This window comes from Salvelinus alpinus, chromosome 10 (genome assembly GCF_045679555.1).
Source record: "Salvelinus alpinus chromosome 10, SLU_Salpinus.1, whole genome shotgun sequence".
Taxonomy (NCBI): domain Eukaryota; kingdom Metazoa; phylum Chordata; class Actinopteri; order Salmoniformes; family Salmonidae; genus Salvelinus; species Salvelinus alpinus.
The window spans coordinates 13273812-13296116 of record NC_092095.1 but is presented as its reverse complement, the minus strand read 5'-3'; the positions used below and the strand labels follow the sequence as shown (position 1 = coordinate 13296116).

Genomic DNA, 22305 nt, shown 5'->3' with positions numbered 1-22305 from the left:
CACACACACACACACACACACACACACACACACACACACACACACACACACACACACACACACACACACACACACACACACACACACACACAGTGTGAATCAGAGAAAGACAAGAGAGAGGTTTCTGAAAATAATTCAATTGAAAAGGAGGTTTGTATTTAACTGTCATAAAAGGTTATTTCCCTGTCTAGACGGTTATTATCGAAAAGGGCCTTTTATTGAAATGAGTCAGAGTCAAAAATAGCTTGTCTCTGAAACACACAGCAATAGTAGATGAGTGAAGGGTGTTATGTTGAGTTGTGTTCCACCTTGGCCAGGGGCTTTTCTTTGCCAAACACTTCAGTCTGCTGGCATTACTTTGGGAAATGACATTAGAGCTGTATAGTGCTGCATAGCTCCACTGTGGATGACACCTTCACATTTACCTTAGGACTAGATAAAAGCTACAGAGAGATAACAGTATAATATAATAGTACTGTTGTAAAAGACAAAGCAAACTAGTTACAAACACGAGGCTCTAATACAGTTTGCACCTAAGCAGTAAACACACATCCTGTAGAATATGTGGCCCACACTTTCTTTAGGTGACCTTACCATGGGAAACTCCTGATACTACTGCAGGAACCAAACGGACAACTCTGGCATTACAAAAACACCCATAGGGGGACTATTGTGGCGAGAGAAAATATATTCCTTGAAAGGGGATAAAGACATTCCAAGGGGATAGATATTTCACTGCTGCTGCATTCATAATTGCACCGAAACAGTAATGATAAGAAGCACTGGACATTACGATGATGATTCACAGTGTTTGTGATAAATGAGGAAGAGCTATGAATGCTCATTAGGAGTTACATGCCCTATGAATGCTCATTAGGAGTTGCATGTCCTATGAATGCTCATTAGGAGTTGCATGCCCTATGAATGCTCATTAGGAGTTGCGTGCCCTATGAATGCTCATTAGGAGTTGCGTGCCCTATGAATGCTCATTAGGAGTTGTGTGCCCTATGAATGCTCATTAGGAGTTGCGTGCCCTATGAATGCTCATTAGGAGTTGTGTGCCCTATGAATGCTCATTAGGAGTTGCATGCCCTATGAATGCTCATTAGGAGTTGTGTGCCCTATGAATGCTCATTAGGAGTTGTGTGCCCTATGCATGCTCATTAGGAGTTGCGTGGCCTATGAATGCTCATTAGGAGTTGCATGCCCTATGAATGCTCATTAGGAGTTGCATGCACTATGAATGCTCATTAGGAGTTGTGTGCCCTATGAATGCTCAGTAGGAGTTACATGCCCTATGAATGCTCATTAGGAGTTGCATGCCCTATGAATGCTCATTAGGAGTTGCATGCCCTATGCATGCTCATTAGGAGTTGCGTGCCCTATGAATGCTCATTAGGAGTTGTGTGCCCTATGAATGCTCATTAGGAGTTGTGTGCCCTATGAATGCTCATTAGGAGTTGCGTGCCCTATGAATGCTCATTAGGAGTTGCGTGCCCTATGAATGCTCATTAGGAGTCGCATGCCCTGTGAATGCTCATTAGGAGTCACATGCCCTATGAATGCTCATTAGGAGATGTATGCCCTATGAAATGCTCATAGGGGAGTTGTGTGTCCCTTGAATGCTCATTGAGAGTTGTGTGCCCTTCACACAGATCAACCCAGTTCACATAAACAGGGCCGCAGGTGGTTCACTCTCTCTCTCTCTCTCTCTCTCTCTCTCTCTCTCTCTCTCTCTCTCTCTCTCTCTCTCTCTCTCTCTCTCTCTCTCTCTCTCTCTCTCTCTCTCTCTCTCTCTCTCTCTCTCTCTCTCTCTCTCTCTCTCTCTCTCTCTCTCTCTCTCTCTCTATTCAATTTCAATTTAAGGGGCTTTATTGGCATGGGAAACATACACTACCGTTCAAAAGTTTTGGGTCACTTAGAAATTTCCTAGTTTTTGAAAGAAAAACACATTTTTTGTCCATTCAAATAACATCAAATTGATCAGAAATACAGTGTAGACATTGTTAATGTAGTAAATGACTATTGTAGCTGGAAACTGCAGATTTTTTATGGAATCTACATAGGCGTACAGAGGCCCATTATCAGCAACCACCACTCCTGTGTTCCAATGGCATGTTGTGTTAGTTAATCCATTTTATCATTTTAAAGGCTAATTGATCATTAGAAAACTATTTAGCAATTATGTTAGCACAGCTGAAAACTGTTGTACTGATTAAAGAAGCAATAACACTTGCCTTCTTTAGACTAGTTTAGTATTTGGAGCATTAGCATTTGTGGGTTTGATTACAGGCTCAAAATGGCCAGAAACAAAGACCTTTCTTCTGAAACTCGTCAGTCTATTCTTGTTCCGAGAAATGAAGGCTGTTCCATGCGAGAAATTGCCAAGAAACTGAAGATCTCGTACAACGCTGTGAACTACTCCCGTCACAGAACAGCACAAACTGGCCCTAACCAGAATAGAAAGAGGAGTGGGAGGTCCCAGTGCACAACTGAGCAAGAGGACAAGTACATTAGAGTGTCTAGTTTGAGAAACAGACACCTCACAAGTCCTCAACTGGTATCTTCATTAAATAGTGCCAGCAAAACACCAGTCTCAACGTCAACAGTGAAGAGGCGACTCCGGGATGCTGGCCTTCCAGGCAATAATACCGAGTGTTGCTGGCCTTTCACTTTACCCATCCCATTGGCAGCAGAGTTGCGAAAAAAAATGCATATCTCAGACTGGCCAAAAAAATAAAAGATTAAGAATGGCAAAAGAACACAGACACTAGCCAGAGGAACTTTCTCCATAGCAAGGCTATGTTCACTGAGTCTGTACATAGTCAAATATGTCCTCCATTTTGGGTCAGTCATAGTGGTCAGGTATTCTGCTACTGTGTACTCTCTGTTTAGGACCAAATAGCGTTCTCAATTGCTCAGTTTTTTTTGTAAATTCTTTCCAATGTGTCAAGTAATAATCTTTTTGTATTCTCATGATTTTGTTGGGTCTAATTGTGTTGCTCTCCTGGAGTTCTGTGGGGTCTGTTTGTGTTTGTGAACAGAGCCCCAGGACCAGCTTGCTTAGGGGACTCTTCTCCAGGTTCATCTCTCTGTAGTTGATGGCTTTGTTATGGAAGGTTTGGGAATCGCTTCCTTTTAGGTGGTTGTAGAATTTAACGGCTCTTTTCTGGATTTTGATAATTAGTGGGCATCAGCCTAATTCTGCTCTGCATGCATTATTTTGTGTTTTACGTTGTACATGGAGGATATTTCTGCAGAATTTTGCATGCAAAGTCTCAATTTGATGTTTGTCCCATTTTGTGAATTATTGGTTGGTGAGCGGACCTCAGACCTCACAACCATAAAGGGCAATGTGTTCCATAACTGATTCAAATATCTTTAGACAGATCCTAATTGGTATGTTGAATTTTATGTTCCTTTTGAAGGCATCGAAGGATTTTCTTGCCTTGTTTCTCAGCACGTACAAAGCTTTGTGGAAGTTACCTGTGGCGCTGAGGTTTAGGCCGAGATATGTATAGTTTTTTGTGTGCTCTAGGGCAACAGTGTCTAGATGGAATTTGTATTCATGGTCCAGGCAACTGGACCTTTTTTGGAACACCATTATTTTTGTCTTACCTAGATTTACTGTCAGGGCCCAGGTCTGACAGAATCTGTGCAGAAGATCTAGGCCCCCCTTGGTTGGGGACAGAAGCACCATCAGCAAACAGTAGATATTTGACTTCAGATTCTAGTAGGGTGAGGCCGGGTTCTGCAGACTGTTCTAGTGCCCTCGCCAATCCCTGCCCCCCGGCCCTGTGGAAAGAAATGTGTGTGACTTTTGCCAATAGTAACAGCACACTTGTTGTTTGTGTACATGGATTTTATAATGCCGTATGTTTTACCCCCAACACCACTTTCCATCAATTTGTATAGCAGACCCTTGTGCCAAATTGAGTCAAAAGCTTTTTTGAAATCAACAAAGCATGATAACATGAAAACCATTGTTTTGGTTTGTTTGTTTGTCAATTAGGGTGTGCAGAAGACGTGCGTGGTCTGTCGTAAGACATTTCCTCAGTCTGTTGTTAATGATAATGCAGAGGATTTTCCAAAGATTGCTGTTGCCGCATATCCCCCGGTAGTTATTGGGGTCAAATTAGTCTCCACTTTGTGGATTGGGGTGATCAGCCCTTGGTTTCAAATATTTGGGAAGATGCCAGAGCTAAGGATGATGTTACAGAGTTTAAGTTTTGCCAATTGGAATTTGTGGTCTGTATATTTTATAATTTCATTGAGGATACCACCAACACCACAGGCCTTTTAGGGTTGGAGGGTTTGTATTTTGTCCTGTAGTTCATTCAATGTAATTGGAGAATCCAGTGGGTTCTGGTAGTCTTTAATAGTTGATTCTAAGATTTGTATTTGATCATGTATATGTTTTTGCTGTTTGTTCTTTGTTATAGATCCCCCAAAATTGGAGAAGTGTTTTATCCATACATCTCCATTTTGGATAGATAATTCTTTGTGTTGTTGTTTGTTTAGAGTTTTCAAATTCTTCCCAGAAGTGGTGAGATTCAATGGATTCTTCAATTACATTGAGCTGATTTCTGACGTGCTGTTCATTCTTTTTCCGTAATGTATTTATTACATTACAAGTAAGACCCAAATGCAGAGACAAAGGGTTGTGAGACATGGGTTTACATCTAGACACATGAAAAGTAGGAAGTATATGGAGGGTACGGGGCAACAGAGGACGTACAGCACAGGGGCTAATGATCTTGGAGCAGGGGAGAACTGACTTCAGGCAATGTGTGTGGCAGAACGAGCTCCAGCCAACGATGGCACCAGTAGACCAGTCAATAGAGGGATTGTGTCGCTGGAGCCAAGAGAATCTCAATATCACGGGAACCTTCGGAGACTCAATTAGCAGGAATTGGATCGTCTCGCTGTTGTTCCCCGACATTGAAAGGTTGATGGGGGTGGTATGGAGGGTGACCCGGCCTATAGAGCACCCGTCCAGCACTCTAACATCCATGGGAATGGAGAAGGGTTCAGTGGGGATGCCCAGCTCGGACGTCAGGGTAACATCCATAAGACTCATATCGGCCCCCGAGTCGATGAGAGACTTGGACTCGTTGCCCCACAGCAGGATGGCATGGAGAGGGGGGCGAGTAGGGGGAGAAGCAAAATTATTCTTAGGACCCACCAGAGTAGTCATTCCTAAAAATGAGCTAGGTCTCTTGAAGGGACAGGTAGACACATAATGACCAGCAGTACCGCAATACAGACAACTCATGGTGTTAAGTCTTCCTACGCATCCGGCTGGAGACAGCCTAGCCCTGCCGAGCTGCATTAGCTCGGGAACAGGTAAATCGGCAGTCTTCGGAGGCTCTTGGTGGAACTTGGGTAAGCTCGGATCCTCGCGGGGACGTAGACGTCAGGGACTTCCGGAGTTCATCAGATGCAAGGTGGGATCCTTGAATGAGTGATTGGGACTGCAATCAGACCTCTTCTCCCTCCTATGTTCCCGTAGCCGTACATCGATCCGGATGGTTAAGGCGATGAGTGAGTCGAGATCTGTTGGTAGTTCCCGGGCTGCAAGCTTCCTCTGATAATCCATGCAGAAAAGTGTCGAACATCACTTCCGGGTTCCAGGCACCCTCCTCTGCTAGCGTGAGGAAATCCACTGCATAGTCTGTCACACTGAGGGAGTCCTGCCAAAGCTGGAGTAGCTTCCACGCAGCCTCTTTCCCAGACAACGGAGCCTTGAAAACGTTTTTCACCTCTGCAATGAAGCCCACCAGACTGAAGCATATTTTATTTTTTTATTTTACCTTTATTTAACCAGGTAAGCTAGAACAAGTTCTCATTTACAACTGCGACCTGGCCAAGATAAAGCAAAGCAGTGCGACACAAACAACAACACAGAGTTACACATGGAATAAACAAGCGTACAGTCAATAACACAATAGAAAAAAATAAAGTCTATATACAGTGTGTGCAAATGGCGTGAGGAGGTAGGCAATAAATAGGCCATAGTAGCGAAATAATTACAATTTAGCAGATTAACACTGGAGTGATAAATGAGCAGATGATGATGTGCAAGTAGAGATACTGGTGTGCAAAAGAGCAGAAAAGTAAATAAAAACAATATGGAGATGAGGTAGGTAGATTGGGTGCGCTATTTACAGATGGACTATGTACAGCTGCAGCAATCAGTTAGCTGCTCAGATAGCTGATGTTTAAAGTTAGTGAGGGAAATATGTCTCCAGCTTCAGCAATTTTTGCAATTCGTTCCAGTCACTGGCAGCAGAGAACTGGAAGGAAAGGCGGCCAAAGGAGGTGTTGGCTTTGGGGATTACCAGTGAGATATACCTGCTGGAGCGCCTGCTACGGGTGGGTGTTGTTATCGTGACCAGTGAGCTGAGATAAGGCGGAGCTTTACCTAGCATAGACTTATAGATGACCAGGAGCCAGTGGGTCTGGCGACGAATATGTAGCGAGGGCCAGCCGACTAGAGCATACAGGTCGCAGTGGTGGGTGGTATAAGGGGCTTTTGTAACAAAACGGATGGCACTGTGATAGACTGCATCCAGTTTGCTGGGTAGAGTGTTGGAAGCTATTTTGTAAATTACATCGCCGAAGTCGAGGATCGGTAGGATAGTCAGTTTTACGAGGTGTGAGTGAAGAGAGTTTACACCGTTTGGCGGTGTGAGTGAAGAGTGAAGGAGGCTTTGTTGCGAAATAGAAAGCCGATTCTAGATTTGATTTTGGATTGGAAATGTTAAATATGAGTCTGGAAGAGAGTTTACAGTCTAGCCAGACACCTAGGTATTTGTAGTTGTCCACATATTCTAGGTCAGAACCATCCAGGGTAGTGATGCTAGTCGGGCGGGCGGGTGCAGGCAGCGAATGGTTGAAAAGCATGCATTTGGTTTTAGTAGCGTTTAAGAGCAGTTGGAGGCCACGGAAGGAGTGTACGGCCGACTGTTGTTCCCAAACGGCCGTGGCCCAGGCGAAGGCCCTCGCAGACATCAGCGTGATAAGGTACACTATCTTAGAGCGTTCCGAGGGGAAGGAGGAAGGCTGCAGCTCCATGACGAGGGAACACTGAGCAAGAAACACCCGACAGGTGCCCGAGTCTCCATCGAAGCGCTCCGGGTTAGGTAAGCGGGATTCCATGGAAACCGGGATGATGGTGCTGCTACCACCTGGGTTACTGAGGGTCTGGGAGTTTACCGTCGTGGTAGGCTGCCTAGTAGACAACCCACTGAATTGCTCCCGCAATGTGTCCACTGCTAGATCGTGCCGTTCGGCCACGGCCTGGAACCCTTCCATCAGACAGTGAAGCAACTTCTCGTGCCTACCAATGGTGGCTCCTTGGGAGGATATGGCGTTGCGGAGCTGGTCCAAGTCTGCTGGGTCAGTCATGGCCAGTTTGTCCTATCACGTTTCAGGTAAGACCCAAATGCAGACTGTGTTGAAGTAACAATGTTTATTACAGCAACAGGGGCAGGTAAACGACAGATCAAGGAAGGCAGGGGTCGATAATCCAGAGTAGTGGGGCAAAGGTACAGGATGGCAGGCAGGCTCAGGGTCAGGTCAGGCAGAAAAAGACAGGAACAATCAAGAGACAGGAACAGAGGGGAAAACAAGACAAGGAGACGAGCACAAAGACAGGTGAAACCGGTCAGGGCGTGACAGTAGTTCTGTATTGTTTTAGTGATTCACCATAGTGTTTTTGGTTGGACAGGTTTCTAAAAATGTTTCTTATGTTTTTGCATTCTTCATCAAACCATTTGTCATTGTTGTTCATTTTCTTAGGTTGTCTACTTGACATTTTTAGATTTGACAGGGAAGCTGAGAGGTCAAATATACTGTTTAGGTTTTCTACTGCCAAGTTTACACCACTATTACAGTGGAACGTTTTGTCCAGGAAATCGTCTAGAAGGGATTGAATTTGTTGTTGCCTAATTGTTTTATCATAGATTTCCACATTATTTTCCTTCCATCTATAGCATTTCTTTAAATTATTCAGTTCATTTGGCCTTGATGCCTCATGATTGAGTATTGCTCTGTTCATGTGATTATGCTGTGATCTGATAGGGATGTCAGTGGACTGACTGTGAACGTTCTGAGAGACTCTGGGTTGAGGTCAGTGATAAAGTAGTCTACAGTACTACTGCCAAGAGACGAGGTATAGGTGTACCTACCGTAGGAGTCCCCTCGAAGCCTACCATTGATTATGTACATACCCAGCGGCCGACAGAGCTGCAGGAGTTGTGACCCGTTCATGTTGGTTATGTTGTTTAAGTTGTGCCTAGGGGGGTATATGGAGGAAGGAATGCTGCCATCTCCAGGTAGGTTCTCTCTCTCTCTCTCTCTCTCTCTCTCTCTCTCTCTCTCTCTCTCTCTCTCTTTTCTCTCTCTCTCTTCTCTCTCTCTTTTCTCTCTCTCTCTTCTCTCTCTCTCTCTCTCTCTCTCTCTCTCTCTCTCTCTCTCTCTTCTCTCTCTCTTTTCTCTCTCTCTCTTCTCTCTCTCTCTTCTCTCTCTCTCTCTCTCTCTCTCTCTCTCTCTCTCCACTTGTTCATTTTATCCATGTTTTACTGTGTTCCTCTGTAAGTCAGGCACCCTACAGAGTCTTGGGCCCTCCAAAATAAATGAAAGTCTCAGTGCGTCAGTTATGGGCTACCTTCTCCTTGTCTTTTTTGCAAAGATCTCAGGGACTAGGTCCACATCATTACTAAAGCCGAGAGAGATGCAATAACGCCAGATTTATCACTGTTTTTACACTCTACTTTGTCCCTTATCCAACAGAAGGGACAAATAAATAAAACATCCCCTTGTCCTCTCTCCTCTCCTCCCCTTCCCTCCACTCCCCTCTTCTCCTCTCCTCACCTCTCCTGTCTTCATATATCCTCTCTGCTGGTAGGAAGAGACTAGAGCGCCAGTCTCAAGAGTAGAGCGCCAGTCTTGTCCTGCCTCTCTCCTCTTCACCTCTCACCCTCCCTCATGCCTCTCCTGCTGCCTCCCTTCATGCCTCGCCTCGCCTGCCGTTTCTTTAGCTAGACTCTGGGGGTGCCGTTCGTTCTTCATCTCTCAAATTAAAGTGCGCTCGCTCGCTTCACCCGTCTCTAAATAATCATGAGTGATTATCCCTCTCTTCCTCTGTCAAGCTTTCGATTGCTACTGCTCACTCTTAGTAGCTTTATTAGAAACAAATAAGTAGAAAAAAATATATATATAAAAACACGTCCAGTTCCAACAATATCAAGTAACTAAAAGTGTTTTGTCTTTATTGAGTGACGATAGAAAGTCCTGAAACTGAGAGTGGAAAGTTAACTCTGATAGTTCCTTACAACTTATCCAGTGAAACCGTCTGTGAAGTGTAGCTTCTCCAAGGAGTGCTGAGAGTCGTTTGCGCTGGTTCAAATTCCAATTTTCCAGTTTGAAACCATCTCAGTCCAATCTCATGGAGTTGCCTCCTGGACGATGGGGTCCATACTATTCCAGCTCTAATCTCCAACGCCATTGGACTGATTTTAATCCAAATTATTCCCAGTCCACTTATAATGAGGTGGGGGGTGTAAGTGCCTAGGATCAAACAAAATCTCATCTAGATATTGGATTTATTAGTCATGGCCTGACCTCCTAGCATCAGAAAACACTACGTTCTCATCGGAGAGCTGGAGATGAGGTTGGAAGTCATGATAGTGCGAGGTTACAGTATAAAGTTGACCATGCATTTCAATAAGGGGCAGATAGCCCAACCATATATCAACTATAGGACATAGAGCGATACGTTTCACCTAAGCAGCTAACGTTGAGACATTTGCTATGAAATCATTCACACTTAATCAAGCATACAGTACCAGTCAAAAGTTTGGACACACCTACTCATTCCAGGGTTTTTCATGGAATCATGTAGTAACCAAAAAAGTGTAAAATAAAACAATATATATTTGAGATTCTTCAAAGTAGCCACCCTTTGTCTTGATGACAGCTTTGCACACTCTTTCCAATCAGTTGTGTTGTGACAAGGTAGGGTTGGTATACAGAAGATACCCTATTTGGTTACAAGACCAAGACCATATTATGGCAAGAAAACCTCAAATAAGCAAAGAGAAACAACAGTCCATCATTACTTTAAGACATGAAGGTCAGTCAATCTGAAAAAATTCAAGAACTTTTAAAGTTTCTTCAAGTGCAGTTGCAAAAACCATCAAGCGCGATGATGAAACTGGCTCTCATGAGGACCGCCACATGAAAGGAAGACTCAGAGTTACCTTTGCTTCAGAAGATAAGTTCATTAGAGTTACCAGTCTCAGAAATTGCAGCCCAAATAAATGCTTCACATAGTTCAACATCAACTGTTGAGAGGAGACTATGTAAATCTGGTCTTCATGGTCAAATTGCTGCCAAGAAATCACTACTTAAGGACACCAATAATAAGAAGAGACTTGCTTTGGCCAAGAAACACGAGCAATGGACATTAGACCAGTGGAAATCTGTCCTTTGGTCTGATTAGTCCACATTTGAGATTTTTAGTTCCAACCACAGTGTCTTTGTGAAATCCAGAGTAGGTGAACAGATGATCTCCGCATGTGTGGTTCCCACCGTGAAGCATGGAGGAGGAGGTGTGATGGTGTGGGGATGCTTTTCTGGTGACACTGTATGTGATTTATTTAGAATTTAAGGTACTCTTAACCTGCATGGCTCCCACAGCATTCTGCAGAAATAAGCCATCCCATCTGGTTTGTGCTTAGTGGGACAATCATTTGTTTTTTAACAGGACAATGACCCAAAACACAACTTCAGGCTGTGTAAGCACTATTTGACCAAGAAGGAGAGTGATAGAGTGCTGCATCAGATGACCTGGCCTCCACAATCACCCGACCTCAACCCAATTGAGATGGTTTGGGATGAGTTGGACCACAGAGTGAAAGAAAAGCAGCCAACAAGTGCTCAGCATATGTGGGAACTCCTTCAAGATTGTTGGAAAAGCATTCCAGGTGAAGCTGGTTGAGAGAATGCAAAGAGTGTACAAAGCTGTCATCAAGGCAAACGGTGGTTACTTGGAAGAATCTAAAATATATTTTGAGTTGTTTAACACTTTTTTGGTTACTACATGATTCTATATGTGTAATTTCACAGTTTTGATGTCTTCACTATTAATCTACAATGTAGAAAATAGTAAAAAAAAAAAAAAAAAACCTGACTAAGTAGGTGTGTCCAAATGTTCGAGTAGTACTGAACATTGACAAACAGTTGGACAGACCACCTGAAATAAAATATGTAATATTTCCCAATGTTATCACACTGCAGAAACACCGCGACAATCCCTCTCATCCTAATGGCCCCGAAGACTCCACCCTACAGCAACAGTATATCTATATTTCATTCTCAAACTCGGCCACGGAGCCACAACATAGATTTGACTTGGCATCCAACAAAGCAGTTGAAAAGCTAAAAAGGCCCACATGAGATGCTTCTCTTCTCTGTGTGAAACAACAGTTTTCAGCAGCCGTTGAATCAAGACAAGCAGCAGTCTGGGGGATTCCATGGCTGCCTCTGCCTTACTGACGGCCCCCATCTTCAAACACACACCGCTCACAGCGAGATGAGTGTGTGAGGGGGGAAGTGGGTGAGGGTGGAAGGGTGAGAGGGGAAGTGTGTGAGGGGGGAAGTGGGTGAGGGGGGAAGTGTGTGAGGGGGGAAGGGTGAGAGGGGGAGTGTGTGAGGGGGGAAGTGTGTGAGGGGGGGAAGTGTGTGAGGGGGGGAAGTGTGTGGGGGGGAAGTGTGTGAGGGGGGAAGGGTGAGAGGGGGAGTGTGTGAGGGGGGAAGTGTGTGAGGGGGGAAGTGTGTGAGAGGGGAAGTGTGTGAGGGGAAGTGTGTGAGGGGGAAGGGTGAGAGGGGAAGTGTGTGAGGGGGGAAGTGTGTGAGGGGGGAAGTGTGTGAGGGGGGAAGTGTGTGAGGGGGAAGTGTGTGAGGGGGAAGGGTGAGAGGGGAAGTGTGTGAGGGGGGAAGTGTGTGAGGGGGGAAGTGGGTGAGAGGGGAAGTGTGTGAGGGGGGAAGTGTGTGAGGGGGGAAGTGTGTGAGGGGGAAGGGGGAGAGGGGAAGTGTGTGAAGGGGGAAGTGGGTGAGAGGGGAAGTGTGTGAGGGGGAAGGGGGAGGGGGGAGGTGTGTGAAGGGGGAAGGGTGAGAGGGGGAGTGTGTGAGGGTGGAAGTGTGTGAGGAAAGATAAGTAATGATTTTACTGGAAGGGGTGTGAGGTAGACACAAACGTATGCTGACACACACACACACACATTCAGGCCAACCCCTTCTGGATTGCATTTAGTTTAACTTCCTGTGTCAAGTGCTCTTTCATATTACTGATCAGCAGACACTGTAGGGTTAGAGTAGAGGGTAAAAATCCTTACTGCAGTGCCCCAGAGATAAAGAGATACATTCCTACTTCCCTATTACAATTCAGAACATGGTCCAGACCAAAGTCTCTCATCATACTCACTACTGTTAGGTTCTAACTCTCAGAGTAAATAACTCAACGGACACTAGAAAAGCTTAACCAAGTTGAATTCTTCCCAAAGGGTCGATACAGCTGCATTCAGACAACGACATTTCACACAAGCACTGATATTTAACCCTTTCTCCTAGGCTGAGTCTCCTCCTACACGTCTGATCAGCCAATGCATCTCTGTTGCTAGACAGAACCTTAGTGATATCTGTTCTTCCTCACTTCATCTAACCTGACCTCTGCCCCAAAGTGCTCACTCCTCCCCAACTCAAGGCTGTCATGGTGATTGATACCAGATCATGGTCATGGTGATTGATCTCTTCTCCTCCCAGCGGATCCCCGATGGCTAACAATAACATATCCTGACATAATGTAAACGTTATACATGACCCTCTCTCCCTCAGTGACATTGTTATGCGAATTAATTGCTTAAAAATCATACAATGTGATTTTCTGGATTTTTGTTTTAAATTCCGTCTCTCACAGTTGAAGTGTACCTATGATAAAAATTACAGACCTCTACATGCTTTGTAAGTAGGAAAACCTTCAAAATCGGCAGTGTATCAAATACTTGTTCTCCCCACTGTAGGTAGAGAACATTCAACAGAACAAGGCTATGTCAATAACTACATTTTGACAAAAATACAAACATAACCTTATAGTCCCAAATTCTCTAATTGCTGACTTGATTGTCAATCTGTAGCCTATAAGAAGTCAATCCAGCACTGTTTTAGCCACACTTTTATTTTCAATATGTGTTACTCTTCCACTTAACTGACGATAACAATAAATACATAGTAATATATATAATTTAGCAGACGTGTTTATCCAATGTGACTTACAGTCATGCGTGCATACATTTGACATTTTCCCAAGGAATCAAACCTACAATCCTGGTGTTTCAAGCGCCATGCTCTACCATGCTTTACCAAAGGAGCCATACAGGACCATAGCTGTTCAGACAAACTATTCCCTAACTCCTTTGATAGTTATAATTCAGACAGCATATCCTGCTGATGATGCACTTGACAGTGTGATTGGAAATGAATGACAGGTGAGTGTGCTCCTGCACCTGTACATTTAGTTACATCAGAACCTAACATGACAGGATTCCAGACTCTCTACATCAGTTTAGTCTCCTCACCTCACTTAAAACCTTTTTCTGTAGTGGGCTAAATCAGGCTCACACAGAGGGTTTCTTGGTAGCCAAATCTACTTTGAAACAAAAGTATACACCTCACACACATGGTTATGTGCTTAAAAAAAAGAAGAGCATGTCAGATATAGAGTTGGAATGTCTTACATTTTGAGTTTGCATCCTAATATTACATTTTAAATACATCACTGAAGACTGAAATATAACCAAGTCGTTTGGCATAGAAACATCTGATTTACGGCTGTAAAAATAAAAAAGTTCATTATAAACTGGGTGGTTCGAACCCTGAATGCTGATTGGCTGACAGCCGTGGTATATCAGACCGTATGCTACGGGTATGACAAAACATGTATTTTTACTGCTCTAATTATGTTGGTAACCCGTTTATAATAGCAATAAGGGACCTCTGGGGTTTGTGGTATATGACCAATATACCACGGCTAAGGGCTGTCTCCGCGATGCGTCGTGCCTAAGAACAACCCTTTGCCGTGGTATATTGGCCATAAACCATACACCCTCGTGCCTAATTGCTTAATTATACAATTCTGAATAACATCCCACTCATGAGGCCAACAGTCATTGGACTGCAGGAAAGGGTTCTAACCAGCTGCTGGATCAGTGTTAAAGGTATCACTGTAGAATTTCTGTAAACTCCCAAAACATGCTTTTCTAGGTTCAATTGTTATGGGATCACCTGTATAAATAATGGATAAAAGTGTAAAGAGTTCAAATCTACCCCAAAAGCCAGAAAATACTATGACAAATTTCTGTTACATTAATTACAATAGTCAATAGCGATATTTCCCGTCAAGTTCCATCCATCCTAGTACTCTTCTGTACAGTATGAAGGCTGGAATCATGTGAACCTGAAGGAGTGGCTGATCTCATAAAGACTGTGATGTCTTTCATCTCCAGGTGGGACGGGATGACACAGTGAATGAAAAAACCTGTTCTTCATCATATTTTTACTTATGTTCTCTTTCCCTCCCCTCTCCTCCTTCTCCCCCTCTCCTCCTTCTCCCCCTCTCCTCCTTCTCCTCCTCTCCCCTCTCCTCCTTCTCCCCCTCTCGCCTCTCCTCCTTCTCCCCCTCTCCCCTCTCCTCCTTCTCCCCCTCTCCCCTCTCCTCCTTCTCCCCTCCTCCCCCTCTCCCCTCTCCTCCTTCTCCCCCTCTCCTCCTCTCCCCTCTCCTCAGATAGGACACTTCAGATGAATGAAAAGCGGGGGAGAAGATAAGGTGAGGAAAAGGTGTAGAATCTTTTTCTTCTCCTCCTCATCCTCCTCTGCCCTTGCTTTTCATTCATCTTGAGTAGTCCAGTGTGAATTAGCATGTGCTAGCAGCATTAGCCAAGCAGAGGCAGATGTGAGCCTCTCTCTCTGCACAGCCAGATTTTGGAGCATCAATTCGAGTGAATCAAAGACTTTTATCTTCTTTAATTATGCTAATCATATGCCACAGCTATTTCTTATCAAGACAGAGGGAGATATGTTTTTTTCCCTTCTCTCACTCAGGAATCTGAGAAGAGGCTCTACCAGCAAACAGCAGTTTTTCAAAGATAACCCCAACATTCTATGGAGACCTATAGGAAAACATATGCACTCCATCAACCTGACTCTAACTGGACACCAATCCCCCCTCCCCCATCTTCACCCACCGTTTCCCATCTTTCTTCATGACATAGAATGACCTTTAACGTACAGAACAGCAATCTGATCGCTTCTTCACCCCATTATATCAAGTCTAATCAATTGATCTAGGATGAAAGGTCAATGTATTTGGGTCTATGGGAAAGCATTGTGTGTGGTAAAAAGAGGCACACTCCTCGTATGTATTTGGACAGTGAAGCTACAACTTTTAATTTGGCTCTATACTCCAGCATTTTGGATTTGAAATCAGATGTTTCATATGAGGTCGACAGTACAGAATGTCACCTTTTATTTCAGGATTGTCACGCCCTGACCATAGAGAGCCTTTTTATTCTCTATATTGGTTAGGTCGGGGTGTGACTAGGGTGGGTAATCTAGGTTGTTTTTTTCTATGTTGGCCTGGTATGGTTCCCAATCAGAGGCAGCTGTTTATCGTTGTCTCTGATTGGGGATCATATTTAGGCAGCCATTTCCCCACTGTGTTTTGTGGGATCTTGTTTTTGTGTTGTTGCCTGTGAGCACTCCAGAACGTCACGTTTCTTTTGTTCTTTATTGTTTTTGTGCGTTTCCTTGAATAAACATGTGGAACCCATATCGCGTTGCGCTTTGGTCCGAGTATGCTTACGACGATCGTGACAAGGATATTTTCACACATCTCTGTTTTACCGTTTAGAAATGAATCCACTTTATGTATCTAGTCCCCCCAGTCTGAAGTTTTACAAGTGTTTGGACAAATGTACCCATATGTGTATTAAAGCAGTCAAACGTTTAGTGCTTGGACCAATATTCCTAGCACGCAATGACTACATAAACTTGTGACTCTACAAACTTGTTGGATGCATTTGCAGTTTGTTTTGGTTGTGTTTCAGATTATGTTGTGCCCAATAGAAATGAATGGTAAATAAAGTATTGTGTCAATTTGGAATAACTTTTATTGTAAATAAGAATATAATATGTTTCTGAACACTTCTACATTAAAGGTCCAGTGCAGTCAAAATTCAGTTTTGGATGTGTTTTATATCATATTGTACAACAGCTGATGAAACCAACAATGTAAAAGTGTGAAAACATTTGATCAGTGTTATTTCCTGACAGTTTCTGGATGAAAATTCAATCTACACATGACCTTCTAATCAGCAGCTTTGAGTGGGCGGGAGTTTCGGCTTTCCATGGTGACATCCCCATTGGTAAAATACTTAATAGACTAAAAACAAAGAGAGTTCTAAACCTCTCTGCCAATAACAGCTAGTTTTCATATTTCCCCTCCCCACTCAGACCACTCCCAGACAGTCCCTAGGAAAAATATTGTTTGAGATTTTTTTGTTTGTTGCTATTACAGTAAGGTACTTAATGGTAACCCAGAAATGATTTAATAGTGACATAAAAATGACTGCCGTGAATGTGGATGCTACCATGATTACAGATAATCATGAATGAATCATGAATAATGATGAGTGAGAAAGCTATAAAGGCACAAAGATCATACCCCCATGAAATGCTAACCTCCTCTCATATTGGTAATGGTGAGAGGTTAGCATTTTTTCGGGGGGGGGCCTTTCCCACTCATCATTATTCAAGATTAGTTCACGAGTATCTGTAACAATGGAAGCATCCACATGAATGTAGAAGTGATCAGAAACATATTGTGTTATTTACAATGAAAGTGACTCAATCCATTATTTGCCATTCACTTCTATTGAGGCACAACATCGTCTGAAACACAACCAAAGCTATTTGTTCAAAAGTAAAACAGTGTCCGAGGACAATGTTGAGGGCCAATGGCAAAACTATACATAACTAGGTTTTTGGCAGTGTATTTTAGGAAGGGAAAGAGGGATGGCGACACACAGAATGTGGGTTAGAAAAGAGCTATGTTTTCTCTCTCCGTGGAACATAATTCTGCAGATGACTTCCAAAGTTAAAAATGCTCCTACATATCACGGTGCTGCGGGCAGTGTTCCCATCAACCCTCGACCGCACACTAAAGTTGATAGTGCTATTAAACCATGATCCAGCCGAGGGTACACTCCATACAGCCTATAGGAGACCAGAGTGGATATCAAACCAAGGTGGTCATAAATCATGAGCTGCTCGGTTAATGGGAAACCAGCCAAAAGATGACTCAAATAAAGACAGTCAAGGCTTCTCGCGGCACGCAGAGGGAGGTAATTGGGAGGATTGTATTCAACAGTACAGATTAACCTGTCACGCTTATTCACCTTCCCTCTGCTACCCCCTCTGCTACCCCCTCCAGTACCCCCTCCAGTACCCCCTCTGCTACCCCCTCCAGTACCCCCTCTGCTACCCCCTCCAGTACCCCCTCTGCTACCCCCTCCAGTACCCCCGCAAACAACACGGGTACTAGAGAACTCTGATCGAGAGCTATCAAACTAAATCTCCACACCGTCAGTTTTATATATATGTTACTACAGCAAAACATGTCGTTAGCCTGCCTGTCTGTATGCCACCATGGCCGGAGGCTAGGAGCTGATAGCCACATACTTTGTGTGCTAAGGAAATATATGATGTTGTTTAGTAGAGAGGGTGTGAACAGACTGTTGTTCGATATTTCTGTGAGCCAATTGAACTCCTGAACTTTGCCGTGTCGACACCATCACTCTGTTGCCATTGGGCATGTTGAGATTGTTCATGTAGTGTGAATACTTAGTGTTGATTCTTACCTGCAGTGAAGTTGTAATTCACCGAAAATCCAATCGCCTCCAGTTCGCCATCGGAAACAAATTTTACCCAGAGGTACCGTCCGCTGCTCCTAATGAAGGGAGGGATGGTCTGGCCACAGTAGCGTCCGATTATTGGGGAGAAGCCAAAGGGGCCGTCCCGCACCTCAATGTTGTCAAATTTACATTCCCATGAAGGCTCGATAGAATACCTCTCACCAAAGAACAGATGAATACACAGCCTGGGAGGAGCTGGAGGAGACAGAGAGAATAGATAACACAGATAGTGAATATAATGTTCATACTGTTTATCATATATCTAGCTATATTACATAATGCTGTAGGCCTATAGTGGCGCAGCGGTCTAAGGTACTGCATCTCAGAGCTTGAGGCGACACTACAGACACCCTGGTTCGAATCCAGGCTGTATCCTAACCGGCAGTGATTGGGAGTCCCATAGGGCGGCGCACAATTGGCCCAGCGTCGTCCGGATTTGGCTGGTGTAGTCCGTCATTGTAAATAAGAATTTGTTCTTAACTGGCTTGCCTAGTTAAATAAGGCCTATAACACATGGTGAACACGTGAAGCGCCATTAAGCAGTGTGATATTAAGATTTCTTCCGGTAAATGCCCCTTTGGGAGTTAACTCATTTTGAATAATTTAGCTTTGCACTGTAGACAGATACACACTGTATGTTGTCTTGGAGTGACCTGAATGAACCACTAATAAAACACAATCCCAACTATTGTGACTTTTTTTGTGACCACTGACCCACCTCTGATAGAAATGTTTTTTTTTTAACCTTGTGAAACACGTTCCAAGTATTTCAAACAAGCATCTTCTATTTCAATCCTAATTATCAGTATGTGTAAAGTCCTGGTGGCCTCGTTCCACCATGCTGATCTCACCAGCTTACATTCGGTCAGGTCAGGATGGTGGAACAGGCTAAAAGTCTGGACCATCATCCACATGTAATCTATAAATCCAGTTCAGTCCAGTACAAACCAGATAAAAGTGTTTTGGTATAGTTCCAGCAATAGTCTCTCAATATAAATGCTCTTTCGTGTATTCATTTAGTTAATATCATTAGGGCCGTAACCTAATCTCCCCCACTGATGAATCAAATATCAACCTCCCAGAACGTAAATTAAACGCCTGAGATTGCAACTCGCCGTCTGATTTCATTACCATCGTCAGACAAACATCAACAGCACAGCAACTGAACTGGCCAATCCCATCAGTTCTACTATGAACACACCTCAACAGCTGGTCCAGATGTCTCTCTGACACATGAGGAGAGACATCCATCCACAGAGCAACTTGAGCCCAACCATATTCACTGACGCCTGAACTCAAGGAGACAAACGAGCAGTTTAACAGACAGATGGTTTTAATTTCTCGCCTGGATCTAAGATGATAAAGATTAAGGTTCCTGAAACACTATTTCAGAGTCTGATTTCAGTGCTAAAAGGCTATCAAAATCAAGGGACCAAACTCTGTATTCGTTATTCCTGCCGGTGAATTGAAAAGATGCACTATTTTTTAGAGGACGGCATCTATTGATCTGAACAAATGACATAAATGGCTTTAGATTGAGAATAGTTAGTTACTGTGCCAACTATTCACCTTCAATGATGTAAACACACTCTATTCCTGGGGGGTATTTGCTGGGGTAGTTGGGAGAAGTGAACAGTCCCCCGTCTCCTTCCTTCACCCAGGTGCCACATTGACCTGCAGGCTTCACTCCCGAATTGTTCTTCACTGAAAACCCAATAGCAGAGTGAAGTTGATTATATATATATATATATATATATATATATATATATATATAGAGAGAGAGAGAGAGAGAGAGAGAGAGAGAGAGAGAGAGAGAGAGAGAGAGAGAGAGAGAGAGAGAGAGAGAGAGAGAGAGAGAGAGAGAGAGAGAGAGAGAGAGAGAGAGAGAGAGAGAGAGAGCGAGAGAGAGAGCGAGAGCGAGAGAGAGAGAGAGAGAGAGAGAGAGAGAGAGAGAGAGGAAGGTAGTGATAGAGTGCCTTACATGCTTCCTTCTTCGTTGCCCCAGACAACCCAAGTATGAGTAGACTTGCAACAACTGCAACAAGATAAACACATTCCTTTTGTTTTGTGAATAATACAAATGTCTTTATTTGCATTCATTCAACATAGATGTAGGCTAGGCCTATGACATAATACTCTGAATAACTCCAAATATTGCATTTATCATGCATGGCTAGAATGTTACATTGCCATTTTTAAACGGGGTTTTAAATCAAAAGATGTTATTTGGAAACAATTGACTCTCCGAAGTTTCTCAACTTTTTTAATAGAATTGTATGCGGAACGAACAGCCAAGCATACACACCTATTACACCGCAACATAGAGCAGACCCCGGGCAACACATAACTAGGCTTTAATGCCCTATTCATCATACACATTGAAAACCTATTCACCTGCAGTCTTCAGGCTATACGATAATGTATCTGCATGTAATGCTATGGAAAAATAGCCTACGTATGCTGCTTTAATAGTACAGTAGATGCCAAGGGGTATGGTTGCATGAATATCACATTCGTTACACATCTCCCACTATACGTGAATTGACAGCTATAGGCAACCAGAATTCTACGTCAACTCATAAAATCATGAATATTGGGCTAGCCTAAGCTGCACAAAAGAAGGTATTCGAGGAAGGCGCAAGGCAGTGTATTATGTTCAATAGAAGTGACTTACCGTGAAGGAGGCTGTGCCCATGTACCATGTCTGAACCTTTCACAAGGGGCTTTAGGCTCAACTAATTCCATTTAGATAAAGGAATACTTCAAGAGAAAACGATGGAGATCTAAGGGAGGTGCGAAATGGACAGCAAACCGCAATACCATTCCACCTTCCCAAAAATAAAAAAAATGTATACAATTGATAACCTGGCAAATGTCTTCCTCGCAGTTCTAATTTACTGAATGAGAATATCAAAATTCCAGAGAGAGACAAATCGCAACTACTAGTCACCAGTTTCATATAAAACCAAAAGCAAGTCTAAACATTTGCCCGAATTCCATCCAAATGGTTCCAGGACCTTGTGGTGCTTCTGCTGCACTGACCGGATGAATAGGTCCGTCATCAACATTCCCTGGTCGCTGCACCTTTACAATCTTCCGATGAAACAGATTCAGGGTGAAAAAAAAGGTAGCTTTAGTTCTTCTTCTTCTACGCCTTTACCTGGAAACAAAAATCCTACTGACGCGTGGGTATCCATCCTCCTAAACACATTATCCGAACTGCTTGCACTGTTCCGCGATGCGTAAAGCCTCCGGCTATCAACTTAGATAACAAAAGTCGCAACGTGAAAAATAGTGTTTATCTCATCCTTTCTTCATCTATTCCCTCAAGCTACGAGGAGTGTTCGTAGAGCAGTATTTGTACAGCATCCTCCAGTCTACTCCGGCGACTGGCTGGTTTCTCTCTCTTGCTCTCTCACGCTCGCTCTCTCTCTCTCTCTGCACCCACCAAGAAAGAGTTGATGCACATGATCGCCTTCCTCCAACCGTTGGGTCATCTATTCGTTCCTCTAACAACTGGGCAAGCCTACAAACCACCTTCATTACATTTGGACCACACTCATGCAAAAAATACAGTACGAAAACGAAAACTAAGCTACTTTGTTTCACGAAATAATCTAACTTCCCCGATGTTAGCGCCACGGAGGAGTAGAACAAAACTACCGGGAGAAGGTGGTGGGTGTTTCTTTAAGACGCGCTTGCTCTTTCTCTCTGCAAGGAGACTGCAGAATCCAACAGCTCAGTCGGCGGTGCTATGAGCGAAAATGTAAAAGGTGAACAGAAAAACGCACCCTGTGAGAGGAAATGGAAGAAACAAGCGAGAGCAGATAGATGTCAGGATACCGTAAACTATATCAACAACTCCAGGTAGAAACACCTGACGCATGGAATAGATTGAGTGACTATCTGCCTCCCGCCAACATGGCGAGGTCGGGCGGATTAGAATGTAGCGATGCATACGGACACTACAGCTCAATTGCTGAACATCCACTATGACGGGTTTTTATCTTCTGTTTTGACCGAATGTCGATTTGTTTTGTATAATGTTCCATTCATAGGTAAATCCTGGATCTGATTATGCAGTTAATCAGCATTATTGGGTATTTCCAGTGTATTTATAATAAATCAAATAGCTCACATGATAATTGTATGTAGGGCTATAAATCCATCTACATATTTATCTTCCCCACAAAAATGACAACATTCCATACTTTTCTGTTGTCTGCGGGGAGAATAAAGCACTTGTTTATCTCCTTGCTGTGTTTTAGGTAGC

At 43.5% G+C, this 22305-nt stretch overlaps 1 protein-coding gene across 2 annotated transcripts in view; it reads right to left on the bottom strand.

Annotated features, from left to right (window-relative positions):
- Positions 1-21945, bottom strand: part of LOC139531517 (neuropilin and tolloid-like protein 1) — a 180958-nt gene extending 159013 nt beyond the window's left edge. The window contains exons 1-5 of one of the 2 annotated variants that reach the window (XM_071328022.1): positions 20707-21945; positions 20014-20067; positions 19602-19736; positions 17979-18227; positions 3309-3795 (exon numbers count right to left, since the gene is read on the bottom strand). In XM_071328022.1, coding sequence (XP_071184123.1) covers positions 3764-3795; positions 17979-18227; positions 19602-19736; positions 20014-20067; positions 20707-20734 — 498 coding nt within the window. In that variant the 5' untranslated portion in view covers positions 20735-21945 and the 3' untranslated portion in view covers positions 3309-3763. Of the gene's footprint in view, positions 1-3308; positions 3796-17978; positions 18228-19601; positions 19737-20013; positions 20068-20706 lie in introns of those variants that run through there. The other variant, XM_071328021.1, reaches the window with a different exon arrangement.
- Between the last annotated feature and the right edge of the window lie 360 nt (positions 21946-22305).